Consider the following 22391-nt stretch of genomic DNA (forward strand, 5'->3'; position numbering starts at 1 on the left):
ATTGCTGGCCAGGCCTAAGGACTCTACCCTATATATTGGGAACAGTCTCTTAGATTTAAAAATTAAAACCTGGCAAGGCTACTCTAACACTGAAAAAAACAGGATGCTGCAGTGATGACTTACATGGACTCTGGCTTGCACATTTTGTGGTCAGCCCTGATTCTGACACTTATAACTGTGTGACAAAGCCAATTACTTAACTTCTCTCTGCTTCAGTTTTTCCACCCATAAGATGGGGAAAATGGTACTACTGCCTCAGAAGGATCATGTTATGTACTACTTTTTATAATCAGGGCAAAGAATTGTAGCTGCCGATACAACAGCAAGATGCCTTTCACCTGTATGAAAAGTATGGTCACTGGTGCATGCAGAGTCCCAGATTGCAAGAGGGATGTCCAACTGTCGGTTTAGGCCTGACATCCCCTGAGGGTCCCAGATTGTGAGAGGATGCAGGCCAGGCTGAGGGATCCCCCCACCCCCACCCCTGTGCACGAATTTCATGCACCGGGCCACTAGTTTTTAATAATGGCAATGTTTAACAAATATCTTACAGAATTTCTTAATATATAATAATTGAGTCCATGAGCTGGTTTGAGTAGGTTCTAGGACCCCACTGAACTTGAGGACCTGGGATGAAGTCAGGACTAGTAACTAGGTCTCTCACTTCACTCCATACAACAAATCCAGGGAAAGATAATTCACAATGTAATTACAGGGTGGTGTATGATGATCCATAAAAGAGGCCTCTAAGTGATTTTAGATGATGTTCTGAAAATACTAGATTAGTGTATTTTAGTGGCCCAAATTTAAGGAAATTTTGTTGAGTGTCACAAGGAAGGATAGTCAAAGAAAACAAATGTTATATTCAGATCTTAATAAAAAACATTGTGTATTGAAAACCAGAACACTTAAAGACCTAGTGGGGTAGATACAATTCAGATGAGGACTGGGAAGGGCTTGACGAAGATGGTGAACCAAGAAGGGGATTACGACAGACCAGACTGAAAAGGTTAGGATGCATAGCCAGAAGTGTGGAGACAGCTTAAAAACCCCATAAAAATCAGGAAGGGGCTGGTGGGTGAACTCAGCCTCGTTCTGTAGGGCCAGCCCTGGATGGGGGGTAAGAGATGAATTTTGATAATTGAGAGGAGAGGGTAATTATATAGCAGCACTTGTGGTGAGAGATGAATGGGAGTATTTTTTAAAAAAGGTTGTAAATAATCGGTATGGATGCCTGATCTATCACAGATTAAAAGCTTTTTGAGGGCAGGGGCTTTTTCCTCATTCCTGACTGTGCTTCGCCCAGGGTCGTCAGCTGGTAGTGTTCAGTGTAACTTCGGAAAGCTTTCAGCTGAGGAAGGAAAGGATCTGATATTCACAGCAGATCGCTCTGGCTGCTGCAGGAAGGAGACTAAGGGGCCGCTGTGTGGCCATTGGGCGAGCTGTGCTGTTATTGGAACTGAGATGGGCGTGTCCAAATTGAGAAGAGCTAGATTCCAAATAGGTTTTGGATGTAGGAGTGATAGGATTGCCCACGGGCTGGATGGGGGTGGGGTGGCAGCTGAGGGAACTTCCTCCATTGTCCCTTAATCTATTCTGGGATCAATCATTGGTACCCAGGGGAAAAGTGGTACCCATGGAGTTCAGATAACCGTGCAGGAGGTTAGTGACGCAGAATACAAATTTTTGCCTAAAAATTTTATTTTTAACAATTCAGTGGCTTTTATTATATTCAGAGTTGGGCATCCATCACCACTATCTCATTCTAGAGGTTTCCCCCCCCATTGTTTATCAGAAAGAGTGGAAGGGAGGGAGGAGAGGGGGAGAGGGAGAGGGAAATATCGACCTGAGAGAGACACATCAATCTGTTGCCTACTGCACACGCTCCTACTGGGGGTAGGGAATGAACCCACAAACCAGGTACTTGCTCCTGACCGGAAATCGAATCCCAGACTATCCAGTGCACAGTCCGATGTTCCAACTACTGAGCTACATCAGCCAGGGCTCATTCTAAAATATTTTTATTATCCCACCTCTCAACTTCTCCCCCCCACCCCCCACCCCCCAGCCGATGGCAATCACTAATTTACTTTCTGTCTGTATAGATTTGCCTATTCTGGGTATTTCAAATAAATGGAATTATGTAATACATGTTTATTTGTGGCTGGCTTCTTTTTGCTTAACATATATTTTCAAGATGTATCCATGCTGTGCCTGTATCAGTACTCCATTTCTTTTTATTGCTAAATAACATTCTATGGTATGCATGTATGACATTTTATTTACCCATTTATCATTAATGGACATTTGGGTTGTTTCTCCTTTTTGCTATTGTAAATAACGCTTCTATGAACATTTGTGTATAAGTTTTTGTGTGGACACATATTTATCTTGGGTATGTACCTAGGAATGGAATTCCTGGGTCCTGTGCTAACTCTGTTTAACTGTTTGAGGACCTGCCACACTATTTTCCAAAGTGGCTGCACCATTTTACATTCCCACCAGAATATGTTTTTTAAGACAGCCAGAAATAACATATCATTAAGCAAATGTGATGATGGGCATATGTCCAAGATCACTTGGGTTGGGAGAAAGCAGAGAATCTGCATGCCCCCCCCCCCGCCCCCCGCCCCCGCTATAATTTGGACGAATCTGGCACAGAGACACCAGGCACGTCCCTGGCCAGGGTCACATTTGCACCTGATTAAGTAATGAAGCTGCTGTTGCATTCCATTCAAGTGCCCTTGACCACATGCCATTGTGTGATGAGTTGAGGGTATTGCATATCTGGGTGTATATTTGTTAAGAGGAAAACACACCGCATGGGTAAATCCTAGGCATTCCATTGGCTAGTTTGTAAATTGTTCACCTTATACTTTTCACTCTGCTTGCTAAGGGGTAGGAATTTTTAAATTTGGCTCCTGCACTTGGGCTTACAAACTGGATTTGGCTCCTTGCTATCTTGTGCCATTGTCAATACTGCAAACTGTAGGTGAGAGACAAAATCCAGCAAGAGCCAGGGAGAAAGTGCTGGAATCAAGAAAGTAGGATCTTGCTTTTGTGGTAACTGTACCATTTGCTTTTCTTAGATTAAGCTGTATTTACTAATAAAACTTGAAATTTATTTTTATAGAAATTGTTATTCTCTCAGACTGTTCTAATATATTACATTTGGGTTCGTCTTATAGGTAACAATTGCTTGTGATGCAGTTCTTAGCTCAAAATCTCCATACAGAAAACAAGACCCAGACACCTGGGAACATGAGTTGCCAGTATCCAAGTATGCCAATAACCTCACCCAGCTGGACAATGGAGTCAGGATTCCTCCAAGGTGAGTGTCAGGAAAATGGAGCTTTATCCCCTAAAACCAAAAGAATATCTACTCTTCTACCTCTTCTCTGAATTAGCAGTTAATATATTTTTATCAGATGCCTTTTATTAAAAACTAGAGGCCTATTGCACGAAGAGATTCGTGCAATAGGCCTTCCTTTCCCCTGGCTGCTGGCACCGTTTTTCCTCCGGCACCCGGCACCCAGGCCTTCGCTCTGGCCGGGCTCCAGCTGGAGCTGGCCCTGTGGCCATGAGGCTTTCACTGCTCCGCGGGCCCCGGGGCCGTGAGGCTTTCACTGCTCCGCGGGCCCCGGGGCCGTGAGGCTTTCGCTGCTCTGTGGGCCCCGCGGCTGTCAGGCTTCGCTCCACCGCTTGGAGCCTACATATGCAAATTAACCGCCATCTTTTTTAAAAAAATGTATTTTATTGATTTTTTACAGAGAGGAGGGAGAAGGATAGAGAGTTAGAAACATCGATGAGAGAGAAACATCGATCAGCTGCCTCCTGCACACCTCCTACTGGGGATGTGCCCGCAACCAAGGTACATGCCCTTGGCTGGAATCAAACCCAGGACCCTTCAGTCCGCAGGCCAACGCTCCATCCACTGAGCCAAACTGGCCAGAGCAACCGCCATCTTTGTTAGGTTGATTTGTATACTCTCCTGATTGGCTGGTTAGTGTAGCAAAGGTACGGTCAATTTACATGTTTGTCTATTGTTAGGTAAGATAAGCTCAAAAATTCTCTCTAGGTCCTGGCCAGGTAGCTCAGTTGGTTAGATTACTGTCCTGCTACCCAAGGTTGCAGGTTCGATCCCTGGTCAGAGCACATACAAGAATCAACCAATGAATGCATAAATAAGTGGAACAACAAATTGATGTTTCTTTCTCTCTCTCTCTCTCTCTCTCTCTCTCTCTCTCTCTCTCTTTCTCTCTCTCCTTTTCTCCCCCCCCCCAAAAAAAAAAATCAATTAAAAAAAACCTCTCTAAAATTATTTACCTGGTTTGGCTCAGTGGATAGAGTGTTGGCCTGTGGACTAAATGGTCCTGGGTTTGATTCTGGTCAAGGGCACATACCTTGGTTGCAGGCTTGATCCCGTTGGGGCACATGCAGGAGGCAACCAATCGATGTGTCTCTCTCACATCGATGTTTCTCTCTCTGTGTCTCTTGCACATTCTCTAATAAAAATAAAAATGAAATTATAAAAAAATAACAAAATTATCTGTACCTTAGTAGTAGATACTGAATATGGCCAGCCCATACCCCTGAGTCTGTCCCCACCCTAATGCTCCCAGTTGCAACCACCTGCAACTCTTTGCTTGAGGGCTTTCTCTGCCTGCCGAAACCAGGTAGGCTCATGATGGGACAGTCAGAGATGCTATGGAGTTAATGCTCCCTCCTGTCCTCCTGGATCAGCCCTAAGCCAGTGCCTGTGGAGTGGCTGGACAAATACTCCAGATCTTCAGTCAGGTGGGATAACTGCCTCCAGGGTTCCCCAGCTGGACTGGGCCCCCATTGCTCCTGGCAGCCTCCTGCCCTTTCTAGTCTCACTTCCCTGTGATGCTTCCTGGGATCACCTCCCAAGCAAGCCATTTGCATTCATAGTTTTGTCTCAGACTCTGCTTCTTGGGGAACCCAACTTAAAGTAGTCTTTGGTTGTCACATTTTTGGCTGGAATGCTCTCTGGGCCACTTGAGCATCTCCTAGGTGCTGGTGTGTTTCCAGAGGCAGGTGCTAAGGAAAGAGCAGATTAGGAACGTGTCCAGTCTTGTTGAACCCTAACTGCACTGCAGTCCCATTCTGTGTAGTCTTAGCACAGGCACGGTACCTCAGTTTCTCCTGTTCACAGTGGGGATGGTAATACTGATGCTGAGGGTGTTCATTAGAATTAAATGATAGAGTTTCGGTAAGTCCCTGGCACATACCCAATATTTAACCTTCCGTTAGGCCCTAATGTTGTGGCCCCACCCCATAACAAAGAAACGGAATTTCTGGAGGATGAGGCCCAGAAATCAGGATTTTAAAAAGATTCCCAGGTGATTATAATGTGCAGCCAAGGCTGAGAACCACTGCGTTAGGGTGATTTCCCTTCTACTTGATTTAATTTGCCATGTAGTAGGGTTTTGTTTAAACTAATTTTCTTAAGTGTAGTTAATGCTTTTGAAATTTAGGTGTTTATATACATGGAATCCTTAATGCTTTAAACTTATTCAAGCTCCTCTGTCCCTCACATGGGAATTTTAAGGAAGTGACCTCCCCTTCTGTCCTCAGGTTCTGTGTTAGTTTTCTAAAGTCCAAGAGCCATCTTGGAGGAGCGGGAGGAGCTGGTCCCCATCTGGGTGGCAGGCAGGGTACTGTGGGGTCCTGCTGCTCTGGGAGTGACTCAGATTATTCCACTGATTGTTTACTGTGGCCCCAGCTTGAGGCACTCCTTCCTTCTTTTTAAAAAATATATTTTTATTGATTTCAGAGAGGAAGGGAGAAGGAGAGAGAGATAGAAACATCAATGATGAACGAGAATCATTGATCAGCTGTCTCCCACATGTTCCCACTGGGGAATCAAACCTGCAACCCAGGCATGTGCCCTGACCGGGAATTGAACTCATGACCTCCTGGTGCATAGGTCGACACACAACCACTGAGTCACACTAGCCAGGCTTGTTTCTTCTTGAGGAACTGTTGATTTTCTAATTATGCCTTGCATTCCAGCTGTACTAACTGTTCTCCAATGACTTTCCAGTGGTTGGAAGTGTGCCAGATGTGACCTGCGGGAAAACCTCTGGTTGAACCTCACCGATGGCTCTGTCCTGTGTGGGAAGTGGTTCTTTGATAGCTCTGGGGGCAACGGGCATGCCCTGGAGCATTACAGAGACATGGGCTACCCTCTCGCTGTGAAACTGGGAACCATCACTCCTGACGGGGCAGGTGAGTGTGCCTGTACGACTCTGGGAACCGGCAGTGGCTCTCTCCTAGATTTGAGCACTGTCTTAATCCAATGGTTGGAGAGTGTAGGCCCTAGATTCCGACAGCTCAGGTTTGAATCCTGATTCTGCCTCTTATTCGCTGTGATGTCTTGGGGGAGTTTTCAAATCCTTCTAAGTGTCAGGTTCCTCATCTTGAATATAACCATGGCACCTCCCTCACAGGATTGTTAAGGTGCATCAGCTTTTAGCTCAGTGCACGCAGTAAGGTGTTAATAAAAGCTAGCTGCTTTGGTTATTATCTTTCTGTGTCTCTTGGCTTAGAGGGGAGAAGCAGGAACCAGGTAATTGTGAAGTGAAAGTGCACAATCAAACCCAGCATTAGAATAGTTGGGGAAGCCCTAGAATTCATTCTTTTAGGAACAAGTAGGTTCATTATGGAGAAGATGGGTTTGAAAGGATGGATACTGTGTGTTCAGAGTTCCTGCCGCTCTCTGGCACGGTGGTTCACGTGCAGTTGAATTACTCCCTATTTATACCGTCAGCTTCAGAATTGTTTTTTTCTTTATGGTCTCACACAGTATCCTTTAAAACAATACTTTTGGCCATGTTTATACAGTTAATTCCCTCTACCATTTTTGAGGAAAAAGGAAATTACATCATGGTCAGTAATGAGCAACTTAAATATTGAGCAGTGGCAATAAGACCCATCCATCATCTAAGCACCATTGAAAATAGTTATTAAGCACAGGTCTGGGTCAACATCTAGGGACATTTTCTCCATCTGCCCAGGCTTTAGAGTCCATTTCTTCTTTATGTTAAGGTTAAGATGAGTTTTTAGGAGCAATATAAAGATATGTGTCTTTTCTCTGCTCTCTTTCAGAATTAGCCTGCCTCTGAGTAACTGGCTAGGATGGGCTCACTACATGTGCTCTGGTCAACCTTTTCATTGAACTGGTTTCATTTATCACTTGTTTTATCACTGAGGCTGGCAGTTAGGTCATGTCAGGATTCTTGGATTTGCATTTTGTATCATTTTCTCAAGTTAGAGGACTTATTTTAACTCATTAGAGAAAAGTATCTGTAAGAGGCCTAGGTACTTGTGGGGAAGCATGGGACTTGGTTGGAAAGTCTGTAAGGAGGATTCTCTGAAAGGTTGGGGGCCTCTAGGGGAACTTTGCCAAAGGTGGCAGCCCCTGCCTTGACTTTTCCAAACAAGTCCGAGCCCCCAGGTGTTTTGCTGGAATCTCTATGTTTAGTCTTTAGACTCAACCTTGTAGAAGCATGTGCTTTCTCAAGGATGCTTACCCTGATGATTGTATCTAGAGATTAATTTTAGTTCAAGCTGTTGCTACAATAAAAGCCTATGGAGGCAGGTGAACAAGGCTTCTTGGTTCCTATAGCCAGGCAGTCCCTTAGCCTCTCTTTCACAGAAATGTGTGTCAGACTAATCCATTCATCCGTCACTCAGGGTCTGCTGGTCAGCCCTGGCAGGTGCTGATGCCAAACACCCCTCCATCCCCCATTCCCCCAAGCAAACAGAACCCTACACAAGCCAGGTCAAATGCTTAGGCTTCCAGGATCTGAAGAGAAAGTTCAGGATATGTGCTGGACTAGGGCTCCAGCCAAGTGTTTGATGCTCATTGTTGTGTTGAATGACTGCTGTATAAGGCAACCCTCATCATCTTTTTATGGGACCACAGAGAGAAGGGTTTGTAATGTAGGCATCCTATTGGATGAAATTATAAGAAGATAATAATTCAAATGTTTCTACTTTCTGTGCTGTCTTATGTAGTGCTTTGATACAGCCTGTCCAAGACTACAAATGTTGGTGTACATGTCTTAGTTATACAGTTTTAGTTGTTTGAAGGCTGGGCTATTTCTTACTTATCTTTGGGTTCCATATAAAATCTTATACATAGTAGGCACACATACTTTTGTTAAATGAACCAAATGGCATATAAGTATTTAAATAATTAGATTTTATTTGGCCCGGTTGGCATGGCTTAGTGGTTGAGCATCAATCTATGAACTAGGACAGTGATGGCAAACCTATGACACGCGTGTCATAGGTGACACGTGAACTCATTTTTTTGGTTGATTTTTCTTTGTTAAATGGCATTTAAATATATAAAATAAATATCAAAAATATAAGTCTTTGTTTTACTATGGTTGCAAATATCAAAAAATTTCTATATGTGACACGGCACCAGAGTTAAGTTAGGGTTTTTCAAAATGCTGACACGCCGAGCTCAAAAGGTTCGCCATCATTGAAGTAGGAGGTCACAGTTCGATTCCTGGTCAGGGCACATACCTGGGTTGTGGTAGCTGATTAATGTGTTTCTCTCATCATTGATGTTCCTATCTTTCTCTCCCTCTCCCTTCCTCTCTAAAATCAATAAAAATATATTAAAAATAATAAAAATAGATTTTATTTAAATGTGTGCCAAAAATAAAGGCAAAGGTTAATTCTAGTTTCTTTGCATCTTTAATTTTTCAAAACCTTTTTTTCTAGAGGGAAGCTTATTTTTAAACTGCAATTTAGAGTGCATCTGAAATTTTTTTCCTTCTCCTTTGAGGAAGGGAAGTTTATATTTGCCCCTTGATTATTCAAGAAGCAGATGTTCAGTGAAACATATTTAGAAAACAGAGAAAAGTGTAGGGAAGTAAATAAAATCATTAGTAATACACTTGCCAGACAAATCACTTCTAACAATTAGGGTATTTTCTTTAAGTCTTTTTTTTCCTTTTCTAAAGCCTTGATTAGTTTTTATACAAATCGCCCCCTGCCCAACCCCTATTTTTACAAAACTTGAATTACACGGTATAAAGCTTCATACCTTATTTTTCTCTTTTAACTTTAAATTATGTTTTTTCATGTCATGAGATGCTCATCAATATCCCAGGATAGTTCCATAAATCATTTCACTATTCCCCTGTGAGTTATAATTTTTGTGCTATTCTGATGAACATCCTTGTGCATATACAAATCTTTGGGTGTTTGTCTAATTATTTTTTTTATGATAAATTCTGACGAACAAAGGACTGAAACTTAATTTTTCAGTTGCTGAGTTTCTTTTTAACACAGTTGTAGTAATTTACGTTTCCTCCCCCAGTGTATGAGAATACCCATTTTACCAAATCTTGGACAACTTGGGGTATTCAAAAATTTTCAAAACCTTTGCTAATCTGTTATCTTGTTTTTATTTGCTTTACTAGTGAGGCTGAACATTTTTTATAGTACTCTTGGCCATTCATAGTAATTTTTGTGAATTTCTTAGGCTGATTTTCTAATAGGTTTATGTGTAGGCGTTTTTTTTATTGGTTTAAAAAAAACTTTAGCTATTAAGAATATTGACTTGCCCTGACCGGTTTGGTTCAGTGGATAGAGCATCGGCCTGCGGACTCAAGGGTCCCAGGTTCGATTCCGGACAAGGGCATGTACCTTGGTTGTGGGCACATCCCCAGTTAGGGGGTGTGCAGGAGGCAGCTGATCGATGTTTCTCTCTCATCGATGTTTCTAACTCTCTATCCCTCTCCCTTCCTCTCTGTAAAAAATCAATAAAGTATATTTTTTTTTAAAAAAAGAATATTGACTCCCCCCCCCCCCCCCTTTTTCACAGGGCTGAGCCATAGCTGGGTAGCTCGGTTGGTTAGAGCCTTTTCCAAATACACCAAGGTTGTGGGTGTGATCTTCAGTTAGGGCACATATAAGAATCAACAAATGAATGCATAAATAAGTGGAACAACAAAAAATTGATGTTTCTCTCCAATCAATCAATAAAAACTAAAATATGAATAAAAAGAATATTAACCCATTATCTGACATAGTTAAAATTTAAAAAATTATATTTTTATTGACTTCAAAGAGGAAGGGAAAGGGAGAGATAGAAACATCAACAATAATAGAGAATCACTGATAGGCTGCCTTCTGCACGCCTCCTACTGGGGATGGAGCCTGAAACCTGGGCATGTGCCCTGACCAGGAATCGAATCATGACCTTCTGGTTCATTGCTTGATGCTCAATCACTAAGCCACACCAGCTGGGCTAATTAATTTTTTTTTAGGGGAAGAACTTTTAAGATTACCTTTATTATATAATTGACAATATTTGAATAAATTACTCCCATTTCAATCATAGGTGAACACAACACTGACAATAGCAGTGTGAATCATACACCCTGTGGTGAGGGTTCTCAAATTCACTTAGCTGAAATAATGTTCACTTTTTGAAAAAAAGATCAGGATTTAATTCCTGCTTATCTTGTGCAGACTTGGTTTTAGCACAAATGACTATTTTCAGTCTAATTATCATTTCATACAAGTGCATGTGATGCATCAGTTCTGTTTTAGTTTCTTTTAAATCTGTGTTTAATAGATTGCTAACTATAACACGGTTTATTTAAAAGCCAAATAAGTTAATGGAAATATGCGTAAAGTTTCCTTAAATATCATATGGTGAACCTGTGTACCCTGAGGCCCCGGTGGGCATGGTGCCCTTGGGGACAGGGTGGCCACCTTCTGGTGAAGGTACCACTGCTGAGGGTCCCATATTCCACACTTGCTAAGCTAGTTGAGGCTGATTCAAATTCACAAGAGACAAAGTCTCAAATTCAGACTTTATTTTTTAGTTTATAACTGGTCTAACTGCTTGCTTGACCAGTACATTCCTTCCCTGTGGGAAGCCGAATTATATTTAGAATATTGTTTAGTAAACATGGAATCCTAGCAGGTTGTGGACTCAACTATTTAATGGTAGTGTGATCTGCTCATGCTGATTTCCTTCTCCCCTCTAAGGATATACCTATTCAGTGACAAACTCCTGCTCATCTTGAGGTCTCAACTTAGAATGAGCTCCTCCAAGAAGCCCTGATCCCCCAGGCGAGGCCGTGGTGGTGGCATGGGTAATAAAAATGGACCCATGCCAAATTCCGCTCTGGGTCCCCATGGGTACCACAACAAGCAAACCAGGAAACAAACAGGTCACCAAACAAACAAACAAGAAGCTTTCCTTTGCGGGAAGAGACATTGGTTTGGCAAAGCAAGGAAGAGGTGCTTGGTGGGAAGGGAGTGAGAAGGGGTGGAGGAAGGGGAGGGTGTATTTATCTTCCGTCGTGGAAACTAGTTTACTCAAGAACGTGCCTCAGTGCCGGGGGTGGTTGGGAAAGCGTCTTCCAGAGATGCCCAAGGCAGCTGTGAGAATGCCTATCCCACTGGCCGCTTCACCCGCTCCATAGATTCTCAAGGTGGTCTTCTTTGATCAACTTAACTCTCGACCTGGACGTAAGCTTCTTTGAGTTCCTGACAGCCGGAGGGTTTGGAATCAAGGATTGATGACTTCATTTTAGTTTGGATCTGGCTTGTGCCCCTCCTTGTACTGCTCCACCGTAGCATTTTTCACAAGACCCTGGAACTGTGTTGAATGGTGGCCACCTTGGACAGCAGCGCCTGAGCACCATGTGGGTGGTATACTGTTATACTTGTGGAGTAAGAAATTACTATAGTGTCTGACCGAATCATGTCGTATCTTTGGAGCAATTAATGACTGGAGATAGGAAACATTACTTTCTCTATGTGGCATGAGTCTAGTGGGTTAGTCATTATCCTAATAGCTGTGTGATTTTTGCCTAATCCAAAACTCTGGCTAATGTAAATGGTGCAGTTCTAGCAATTTTATTATTTAGAAATTTTTTTAAAATATATTTTATTGATTTTTTACAGAGAGGAAGGAAGAGAGATAGAGAGTCAGAAACATCAATGAGAGAGAAACATCGATCAGCTGCCTCCTGCACATCTCCTACCAGGGATGTGCCCGCAACCAAGGTACATGCCCTTGACCGGAATCAAACCTGGGACCTTTCAGTCCGCAGGCCGACGCTCTATCCACTGAGCCAAACCGGTTTCGGCTATTATTTTTTAATAGATCTCCGATAATGAGAGGCTTAAAGTCTTAAGTCTTCAAAACAACCCCACTAGTTCATAATAAACCAAGTTAAAGTACCCGGGGAATGTCCTTTTCACCTTCCAGCCAGTATTTGAGTGACATTTTTCTATCATTTGTCATAGAGGAAAAATATTGTTGTATTTGTTTCAAGTTATTAGTTCAAATATTTTGTTGATGTTTTTAGTATTTAAACTTTTTGGAAGTGTTTTCTTAATTGGGTTGTGGTTTTGTCTTTTGTTTTTGCTTTCCAGCACTGAATTATATTTTTAAAAAGGATATAAATGAAAGCTATTACCCACAAATTTAAATGGGCCTCTAGGGAAAGAGGAATAGAAGAAAAAGCTATACCATGTTTAATCAATCCTATATAATAAAAAGCTAATATACAAATTGTCCCTTCAACTGGGAGTTCGACCAGGAGGCGGTGCCGGCCGGCCAATTGCCCATGGCCCCACCCCCCAGCTGGCCTAGCCCGATTGGCCCTGATCGAGGTGGGCTGTCCTGACCCCATCTGTGTACAAATTCGTGCACCAGGCCTCTAGTTAATAATAGAATCTCCATGTATTTGGTGACAGTGAATCTCCATGTACCTGGGTTTGGGCCAAAGGGTCACCACAGTTTCCGTGTATTACTTTTTCTTCTCCTGGTGACATTCCAAAGAGCAGGAAACTCCTTGGACAGTCTATCTTTTACTTTTCTACAGAATGACATCTTTATGTCTATTTCCCTTGTAATACATTTTGTTCTTCAAATTCAGGAGTGAAGAAACCATGGCTTTTGTCTCTCCATTGCTATTGAGGGCCTAGGATGGCGCTTCACCAAGTGTGCAGGACTCCTGAGAGATTTCAGGAAATAGGCTGGCGCAGAGAAAAAGGACGGGGCCAGGAGGCAGAGTACCTGGGTTCTGGGCCCCCTGTGGGGTTTGAGGGAAATGATGTCACCTTTCGGAGCCCCTTTTCCTCATTTGCACAGTGGGCCTGAAGCTGTGCCCCTCCCACATCGCCCTGCAGTGTGAGGACGGAGAAGGCAGTGGTCGGATAGCATCTGGGATGGTATGAAACTGCAGATTCTCAGTCCGCAGGTCCGGGGTAAGGCCCGGATTCCGTACACATTGAGAAGCCAGGTTCCATCTGAAGCTGGAATATCATCAGGTGGAATATTAGGAGCGAAGCCTCCCAGCTCAGCACCGCTCCCCAGCTCTAGTACCCCACAGATGGGTTACCAGCAGGCCAAGATGCCCATCCCTCAGGCCCTGGGGCAGGGGGGAGGGGGACCCTTGAGCTACCCTGCTGTGCCAAACACATTGTCATCTTCTGTGTGTGCCCAGGGTGCACGTGAGGTGTGGACCCCGATGTGGGACAGAAGGGAAGCGGGGCAGGTGGCAGGTGGAAGTTGGTGAGCTGATAAGCCTGAGACTATAGAGGTTCCAAGGTAGAATTGTGTTTTGTCCTGGACCTTACACCCCAAGTCAGCCTTTCAGCTGCCACTGAGGGCCTGTGTTCCCCCATAGGTTCTCCCTGCTGTGGGCACACAGCGCCACCCTTCTCCTCTCTCACCCTTCTTTCCTCCTGAACTTAGAGTACTGCCACTGTGGTTTTGGTTAGAAAAGTCAAATGTTAGGCATTTATGTTTGTCGAATTTTAAAGTACAGTGGGGCCTTGACTTACGAGTTTATTTCGTTCCGTGATGGAGCTCGTAACTCAAATTACTCGTATGTCAAATCAACAGTGAACGAGTGAGACATGTGATGCTGGGCTGATGTTGTGGCGTTGACTGTGACGTTCGCTGAGCCAACTAGCGGTGGGGTATCTGAAGCTGGCTCGTAACCCGAATTTTAGCTCGCAACTCAAAGCAAAAAGTCGGCTGAGAGACGGCTCATATCTCGAAAAACTCGTTAGTCGGGACACTCGTAAGTCAAGGCCCCACTGTATTTTAACTTTAGACACTGCTCTTTCAGGAAACCTTTTTATATTCCTGAAATGTCACAGGAATTGATATATGGGTACATTTACAAAGAATACCTACTTACTATGTTTGTTGCTCATCATCTGTCTTTTTCCAGTTGAGTGTAACTTACCAAAGGTTTTTGTTTTGTTTATTACTATATCCCAAGCCAGGCGCATGGTAGGAGCTCAGTAAATATATGCTGAATATTGAATGACTTGATTACAGCTTGTTTTCTCTTCTCTAGATGTTTATTCGTTTCAAGAAGAGGAACCTGTTACGGATCCTCACTTGGCCAAACACTTAGCACATTTTGGAATCGATATGCTTCATATGCATGGGGTGAGAACGTCTGCTTTTGTCTCTGTTCCCATCTTGTGGGGAGGAAAACTGTCTGTTTTATTTAATATATAATTTCTCTAACATGAATCTTCATTTTACAGGTTTCAGTGTTTGCATTTACTTCTTGATTGTAATTCATTGGCATTTTCTTTTGGTTGCCAGCTTGGACTTTTTAATGTTATAATAAAAATGGCAACTTGTCAAGTACCATTTTGTTTAGTTGGAGTTTACATGCAAAATCTCCATGGATGGAGGGTTGCATGAATCACTCTGTTCACTAAAGGGAGACGGTATGGGAGATGACCTTTAAAATTATCTGTGACCAACATCACTTTAATTAACTTCAGGGAGGGAAGCGGAGCGTCTGGGGGAGGGAAAGAATAAGCCAATGTATTATTGTTGATGGAAGAGCTTTACTTCACTTAATATCGTGTTTCCAGGCTGCTGTCAGGACTGTGATGTTAGACCCTGGGAGGAGCTATTGAAATGTGTGTGCTCTGTCTTAGCCCTTTCCTTGCAGCCCAGGCCGGCTCCCTCTCCTCATGTTCTCCCATCTCCTCCTTCTCACTCCTGTCATGTGTTAATCTGCTTTCTCTGCTCTCCTGTAAGCCTTCCTCCTGGGTCGAAGCACTCCCAAGCCCCGAGTTTTCCGTCTCTTTCCTCTCCAGCTGTTTGCTGGGTTGCGTTTTATCCTCTCCTGAAATTATTCTACTTGCTTCTTTTTTTTTTTTGATTCCTATTTGTCTTTCTTCCTCCTCCTCTCTCCTTTCTTTCCAGTCACTCTGACTTTTATTTATTTATTTTTTATTGCAGAAAGATAGACCACATAAAATTTACCATTTTAGCCATTTTTTGGCATTAAGTATATTTCCATTGTTGTGCAACCATCACCATCTCAGTCTCTTTTAATGAGGTTTTTATTCCTCTGCTTAGTTAGGGGAAAAGAGTTGGAAACACCATTGCTGTTAGAAATAATTCACGGGGCATCCAACGATGATCACAGCTAACATTGTTTTTCTTCCATGACTTTGCCCCAGACAGAGAACGGGCTCCGGGACAATGACATCAAGCCACGGGTCAGCGAGTGGGAAGTGATCCAGGAGACGGGGACGAAGCTCAAGCCCATGTATGGCCCCGGGTACACGGGGCTCAAGAACCTGGGCAACAGCTGCTACCTCAGCTCCGTCATGCAGGCCATCTTCAGCATCCCCGAGTTCCAGAGAGCGTGAGTGTCCCCGCAGCCCGGGCCCATGGCTGCCCTGGCCCTCGCCAGGGCCAGCCCAGGCCCGGTGTGCCGCAAAGCCCGTCTTCATGAGCAGCAGGCCATCTCGCCAAGCCATCTGTGGTGTGACTTCTTTTTTTTCTTTAATATATTTTTTTAGATTTCAGAGAGGAAGGGAGAGGGAGAGAGATAGAAACATCAATGATGAGAGAGAATCACTGATTGGCTGCCTCCTGCACATCCCACACTGGGGATTGAGTCCCTGTGCCCTGGCCGGGAATCGAACTGTGACCTCCTGGTTCATAGGTCGACGCTCAACCCTGAGCCACGCTGCTGGACTGTGGTGTGACTTCTTGCACTGAAACTGGGTGGGAACCCTGGCCAAGCATTATGGAGATCAGATGAGATAAAGTGAGCTTTGTAAACTAACCCCCTCCCCCCCCACCCCAGGAATTTGTCATACTGATTATGGTTTGCATTATTAGACTGTCACCCTCTATGCCAAGAAAAAGTTCATCATGCATCCTCACAGCAAGCCTGCCAGATCCCTTCCCATAGACGCTCTGGGAGAGACTCAGTGATCTGTTTGGCCATTGCTGCCCTTCTGGTCAGTGGCGTGTCTTAGAGGATTTCAGCTTTTCATTTCTTTGCCACTCAAAGTGTGATTCCCAGACTGGCACTGGTCCTCACACTGTTGGATACGGCTCTGTGACGAGACAAGAATGGAAATGGGCAGGGAGCAAATGCTGAGCGATTTTTGTAGCCCTGTGACATGGCCGTTTTATCAGTGGCAGTTCGTTTTTCTGATAATTTGTTTTTATTGTCTTTTTTTAAATGTATCACCTGCGTGAGTTGGAAAAATAAAAAGGCTGGCTCTTCAGTGAAGACAATTTGGGAGGCAGGGATATAGGGCGCTTCCTACCTGTGCGTACCAGGTTGCCCTCATCCTGCCACAGCGAAGGGCAGGGGAGCTGTCTGTGGCCGTTTCCTTTTTAGGCCGCGCTCAGTCAGGGCGCCACAGACAGGGTGAGAGCCGGGGTGAAGGTGGCACTGCTGTCAGGATAAGCTGGTCAGGAGGAGGGGCTGTGGATGCTACAGGGTCCATGGGTGGGCAGGCACAGTTGGAAGGGTGGTTCAGGGCACAGCTTGAGCCAGGCAGGCTGGGTCCATGCTGGGCTCCATCATTCCCTCCCTGGGGGACCTACTGGATTTGCACCCCAGTTTCTCATCTCTCAAATGGGGTACTGATACTAATCACTTCCTCATATGGTTGTAGTGAAGACCCAACCAGGTAACATAGGAAACCCTCAGGAAAATGATCGCTGTCACCGACATTATCATATTAGTCATTTTGGCACGACCGGAGCGATTCCTAACCTTATTGGTGTTTGAGATGGCAGCTGCCATGGCATAAACTGGTGGCTCTTGACTCCGGCCATGTGCTACAATTGCTTGGGGAACTTGTAAAAGATTCCAAATCCCAGACCTCAGTCTCAGACAGTGAACTCAGAACCTTGTATTTTTTTAAAAAAATATATTTTTATTGATTTCAGAGAGGAAGAGAGAGATAGAAACATTAATGATGAGAGAGAATCATTGATTGATTCTCTGCACTCCCCACACTGGGGATCGAGCCTGCAACCGGGGTACGTGCCCTGACTGGGAATCGAACCGAGACCTCCTGGTTCATAGATCAATGCTCAACCACTGAGCCACGCCGACTGGGGGGCAGAACCTTGCATTTTTAAAGAAACTCTTTGGGATTCTAACTCACACCCAGGGTTGAGATGCACTGATGGGAGCACACACAGTTTAGGGAGGTCCATGCATATGGCTGCAGAAGTAGGAGCTCAGGAAACACTTTTCTTCGGGTGGATGATTTAATTTTGACTGAATGGTGAGGATGACGGCTTATTAGTTCAGTTCATGGCTCTGTTCTATGTTTTGACTGTTGCTTCTCATTTCCTAGGTATGTAGGAAATCTTCCTAGAATATTTGACTATTCTCCTTTAGATCCAACACAAGATTTCAACACACAGATGTAAGTGCCTCATTATAGTTTTTAAGAAAAGTCTCCAATAAAGTGTTCGTAGTAGTTCTATTTGCAGGATTAAAGGCAGTTCTCTTTATTTTATGTATTTTTTAAAAAATATATGTGTTTTATTGATTTCAGAGAGGAAAGGAGAGGGAGAGAGATAGAAACATCAATGATGAGAATCATTGATTGGCTGCCTCCTGCACACCCCCTACTGGGGATCAATGCCACAACCCAGGCATGTGCCCTGACCGGGAACCAAACCATAATCTCCTGGTTCATAAGTCAATGCTCAACCACTGAGCCATGCTGCGTGGGCTCTTTTATATATTTTTAAAAGTGTTCTAAAATGAGCATATGTTACTTTCACAAGAAGAAAGAAATTAATAAAAATGATCTATAAAGTACTGAGGAAAATTTGAAAATGCAATCAGTATCAAGTAGAATTGAATGAATAAGTTATTTGTGAGGAATGGAGATAAAGCAGTTGGCCTGAAAGTAGCTGCACTTACTGAAACTCGCAGATAATTGTAACATCTCTGAAGGGAAACAACAATGACCTTTTGTTTTGTTCCTCCCTCCCGTCCAGGACTAAGTTAGGACATGGCCTTCTCTCAGGCCAGTATTCCAAGCCTCCAGTGAAATCCGAACTCATTGAACAGGTGATGAAGGAGGAGCATAAGGTATGTGTCTGAGTGGCTGCCATGCTGGTATGTAGGGAGGAGGTGCTTTTACCAGCTAGGATGTGGACTTCCTATGACTTGGCAAATGGTGGCGTAAACTTAACACACTGTCAGAACAGCTATTTCATTTCAGAGTCGGGCAACTGTCTGCATGCTCTTAAACAGGACCAGGCAGGGTGGGGTTTCTAGTGACAGCTGCTTCATGGGTTTCATGCGAGTACCATCATTAATGGTCTACAGAAACAATATTCTTTTTTTTTTTATCCTCACCTGAGGATTTTTGCATTGACTTTTAGAGAAAGTAAAAGGGAGGGAGTGGGGAGAGGAGAGGAGAGGAGAGGAGAGGAGAGAGGAGAGAGAGAGGGGGAGAGAGAGAGAGAGAGAGAGAAATATCAATGTGAGAGAGACACATCAATTGGTTGCCTCCTGCATGTGCCCCAACTGGGGCCGGGTATTGAACCTGCAACCAAGGCACATGCCCTTGACTGGGAATTGAACCCCCAACCCTTTGGTCTCTGGGCTGACACTCTAACCCTGAGTCAAGCGGGCCATGGCCAGAAACAATATTCTTCATAAAATACAGCTGAGATGGAAGGAATCCTGTATAATAAAGTGAATATGCAAATTGACCATCACTCGCCACAAAGATGGCAGCGCCCATAGTGGAGGCCAAGTTCCCGTAAGGAGCCTTAATGAGCAATCAGCAGGGACCTGAGGCTGTGCCCCCCCCCCCCCCCCACCATGGGGCTTGACAGGGGACCTCAGGCTGCACCCCCTGCCACGGCACCAGGCCAGGGGACCTGAGGCCATGCCCCCATCTGGCGGGGCTTGACAGGGGACCTGAGGCCGTGCCCCCCACCCTGGCACCAGGCCGGGGGACCTGAGGCCGTGCCCCCATCTGGCGGGGCTTGACAGGGGACCTCAGGCTGTGCCCCCCCGCCCGGCAGGGCTTGATGGGGGACTTCAAGGTGTGCCCCCATCCCAGTGCTGGGCCGGGGGACCTCAGGCTGCTCCCCTCGCCCAGCGGGGCTTGATGGAGGACCTGAGGCTGTGCCACCCTCCCAGTGGGGCTTGACAGGGGATCTCAGGCCACACCCCCTGCCCCAACGCTGGGCCAGGGGACCTGAGGCTATGTTCCCCGCCCGGTGGGGCTTGACAAGGGTGGGACTTGCTGGGTCTGGATCTAGCCCAATGGGTGTCTGGGTCTTGCGTGATTTCAAGGCGCACGTGGGTGGGCAGGGATTTGACTCTGGGTTTTATGGCGCACCCCAGACTCTGACAGGAGGAAGATTTTCATATACATTTTACTAATTTTCTTTCACCTCTGACACTTCTATTATAAAGAAAGGGCAAATAGCAATATTAAAATATTTCCTCTAATTAATCCCCTTTTAATGTGCACAAATTTCATGCACCGGGCCACTGGTAAACTTTATAAAATAGAAACATTTCCTTTTGGTATTACAATCTTGGCCCTTATGGTGTCTTTCTTCCACTAAGCCTCAACTTTGTTTGCTAGGGTTTGTGGAGAGGCTGGTTGTTGCAAACAACAACATGCGCATTCCTAGGCCCCCTTAGAGCTGAGAATTCTGAATTTCTGGGGAGGACTGGGCAGTCCTCATTTTCAGTAAGCTGCCAGGGGGTTTGTAAGCACACTCAAGTCTTGTAGTCACTCTTAAAAATTTTTTTTTTTTATTTGACTTCAGAGAGGAAGGGAGAGGAGAGAGAGATAGAAACATCAGTGATGAGAGAGAATCATTGACTGGCTTCCTCCTGCAAGCCCCCAATGGGGGAATGAGCCCACAACCCGGGCATATGCCCTTGAGTCTGCAGGCCAACGCTCTATCCACTGAGCCAAACCAGCCAGGGCAACTATGGAGTCACTCTTAGTTGATAGAGTAATTGAAAGATTTCCACGTACCTGTAGGATAAGCCACTGATGCCTCTCTGGGTTCCCTGTTACACACGCCAGAGGGCGCCACTCGCACCCTGGTCTGTTCCTGCCCTTGGAGTCCCGCAGTGCGCAATGTATGTGGCTGTATCTGCAGCCTTGGCTCCGCGGTGCAGATGTCCTGGATGGATTGCATGCCCCACTTCCCAGCACCTGCTCTGCCCTCAGAGTGCCCTGTTTTGACTGAGTGGGCAGGTCCTTCCAATTCTGCTTCTCAAGTGTTTGACCTCTGTGCTCTCATCTTACATCCGGCATCTTAACTAATGCCTGCAGACTGAAGTAAGAATGGAAAGTGAAGCAAGTCTTTTTTTTTTTTTTTTTTTTTGTAATGAAGCCAGTTAGTTGGGGAAATGGAGCCAATGGAAGGGAGATTATGCAGGGGACATGTGAACATACAGAGGCAGTGTTTGGGGGTGGGGAGAAGGAAGTAGGTCATGAGGAGGGTTGAGAGGGGTGTAGACATTCGGAATGGCTAGGCCAGGAGATCAGAGTGTTGTGGGGCAGGAAGACAAGCTCTCCACTTGCACTGTCATCCGGCCTTGCAAGATAATGAGTCCCTTCTCCACCTGAGATGGGAAGACCCGCATCTGGAATGCAGCGGAGGAGATGGTTCGGGTGTAGGGCCGGGGTAGCAGGTATCCATGCTGCCACCTCTCAGCCCTTGTGAAACTTTGAAGAGGTGATGGTGAAAAACTTGGTTCAGAATTTTGTTTTGATCACATGTATCCTGGGTTTCACCCACGAAGTCTCCTGGGCCACTCCTGGGGCAGGGTCCACCCTCCCTGGTGGAGGAGGAGACTTGATTGGGACTTGGGAGCCTGGCTTCCTCTGCTGGCCTGCGAGGGGCCGAGGGACCATGGCGCGTCACGGGAGCTTCCAGGCTCAACCATCAAGTGCAGAATTAAATAAAATTTGTTTTTTGTTTTGTTTTTTTGTTAATCCTCACTCGAGGATATTTTTTTCATTGATTTTTTTGTTTTATTTTATTTTTAAATATATTTTTATTGATTTCAGGAGGAGAGAGGGAGAGAGAGAATCATTGATTGGATACCTCCTGCACGCCCCCTACTGGGGATCGAGCCTACAACCTGGGCATGTGCCCTGACCGGAAGCAATCTGTGACCTTATGGTTCATAGGTCGGTGCTCAACCACGAGCCCCACCAGCTGGGCTTCATTGATTTTTAGAGAGAGTGGAAGGGATGGAGGGATAGAGGGATGGGGAGAGAGAGAAACATGGATGTGAGAGAGACACATCCGATTGGTTTCCTCCCACACACGCCTGGACCGGGGCGGGGATTGAACCTGCAACCCAGGTACATGCCCTTGACCAGGAATTGAATCTGCGACCCTTCGCGGTGCAGGCCAACGCTCTATCCACTGAGCCACACCAGCCAGGGCTAACATTTGTTTTTGTTAATATCACAGAGACCCTTTGCATTAGGAAAAAAAGTAGCTCTTATGTGAGTAAGGCACGTTATTGACTCAGTCGATGAACAATGACTGGTTGGGGCCCTTGCCCAATCCCTGCCATTGGATTTGGTGACTATTGTGCAGTGGGTCTGTGATCTCCAGGGGTCCAAGGATGGCGGGTGGGAGCCCCTGCTCTGTCCAGCTCAAGGGGTGGAACCTGGCAGCTTTGGGGCCATTTACGTCCTGCAGATGTGTTTTGCTGGCCCTCACATATGTATCTGAACTTCCAGCTTTTCTTGCACCCTCAGGACCCCTGGCAATTCCAGTTCTGAAGGCAGTTGGCTGGAGCGGAGTAGCCGCCCTCCTTTTGTGCAGTTCCCAGCTGGTCCAGGCCTTCTGTGACCATCTCCTGGTGGATGGGCTGGGTGTGTGGGTGTATAAATGGTTTGCAAAAGCCTTTCCCTGCTTGGAGGTGCCATGATCAATAGGGCCCCTTTAACATTCCAAATGAGCGTGAATCGACCACCAGATGATTTTCTTTGAGGTCCTGAAGGTGTTACTTTCAAGCTTAAACAGGTAGTGGAGGGATTTACTTTCTGGGGCATCGGGA

The 22391-nt window shown here is 45.2% G+C and overlaps 1 protein-coding gene across 2 annotated transcripts in view; it reads left to right on the plus strand.

Annotated features, from left to right (window-relative positions):
• USP13 (ubiquitin specific peptidase 13) overlaps positions 1 to 22391 on the plus strand; it is a 113241-nt gene that overhangs the window by 43595 nt on the left and 47255 nt on the right. For both annotated transcript variants that reach the window (XM_059687101.1, XM_059687102.1), the window contains exons 5-10: positions 3189 to 3331; positions 6068 to 6252; positions 14385 to 14479; positions 15517 to 15704; positions 17671 to 17742; positions 18326 to 18419. In XM_059687101.1, the coding sequence (XP_059543084.1) occupies positions 3189 to 3331; positions 6068 to 6252; positions 14385 to 14479; positions 15517 to 15704; positions 17671 to 17742; positions 18326 to 18419 (777 nt within the window). The remainder of the gene's footprint in view (positions 1 to 3188; positions 3332 to 6067; positions 6253 to 14384; positions 14480 to 15516; positions 15705 to 17670; positions 17743 to 18325; positions 18420 to 22391) is intronic.

This window comes from Myotis daubentonii, chromosome 3, assembly GCF_963259705.1.
Source record: "Myotis daubentonii chromosome 3, mMyoDau2.1, whole genome shotgun sequence".
NCBI lineage: Eukaryota > Metazoa > Chordata > Mammalia > Chiroptera > Vespertilionidae > Myotis > Myotis daubentonii.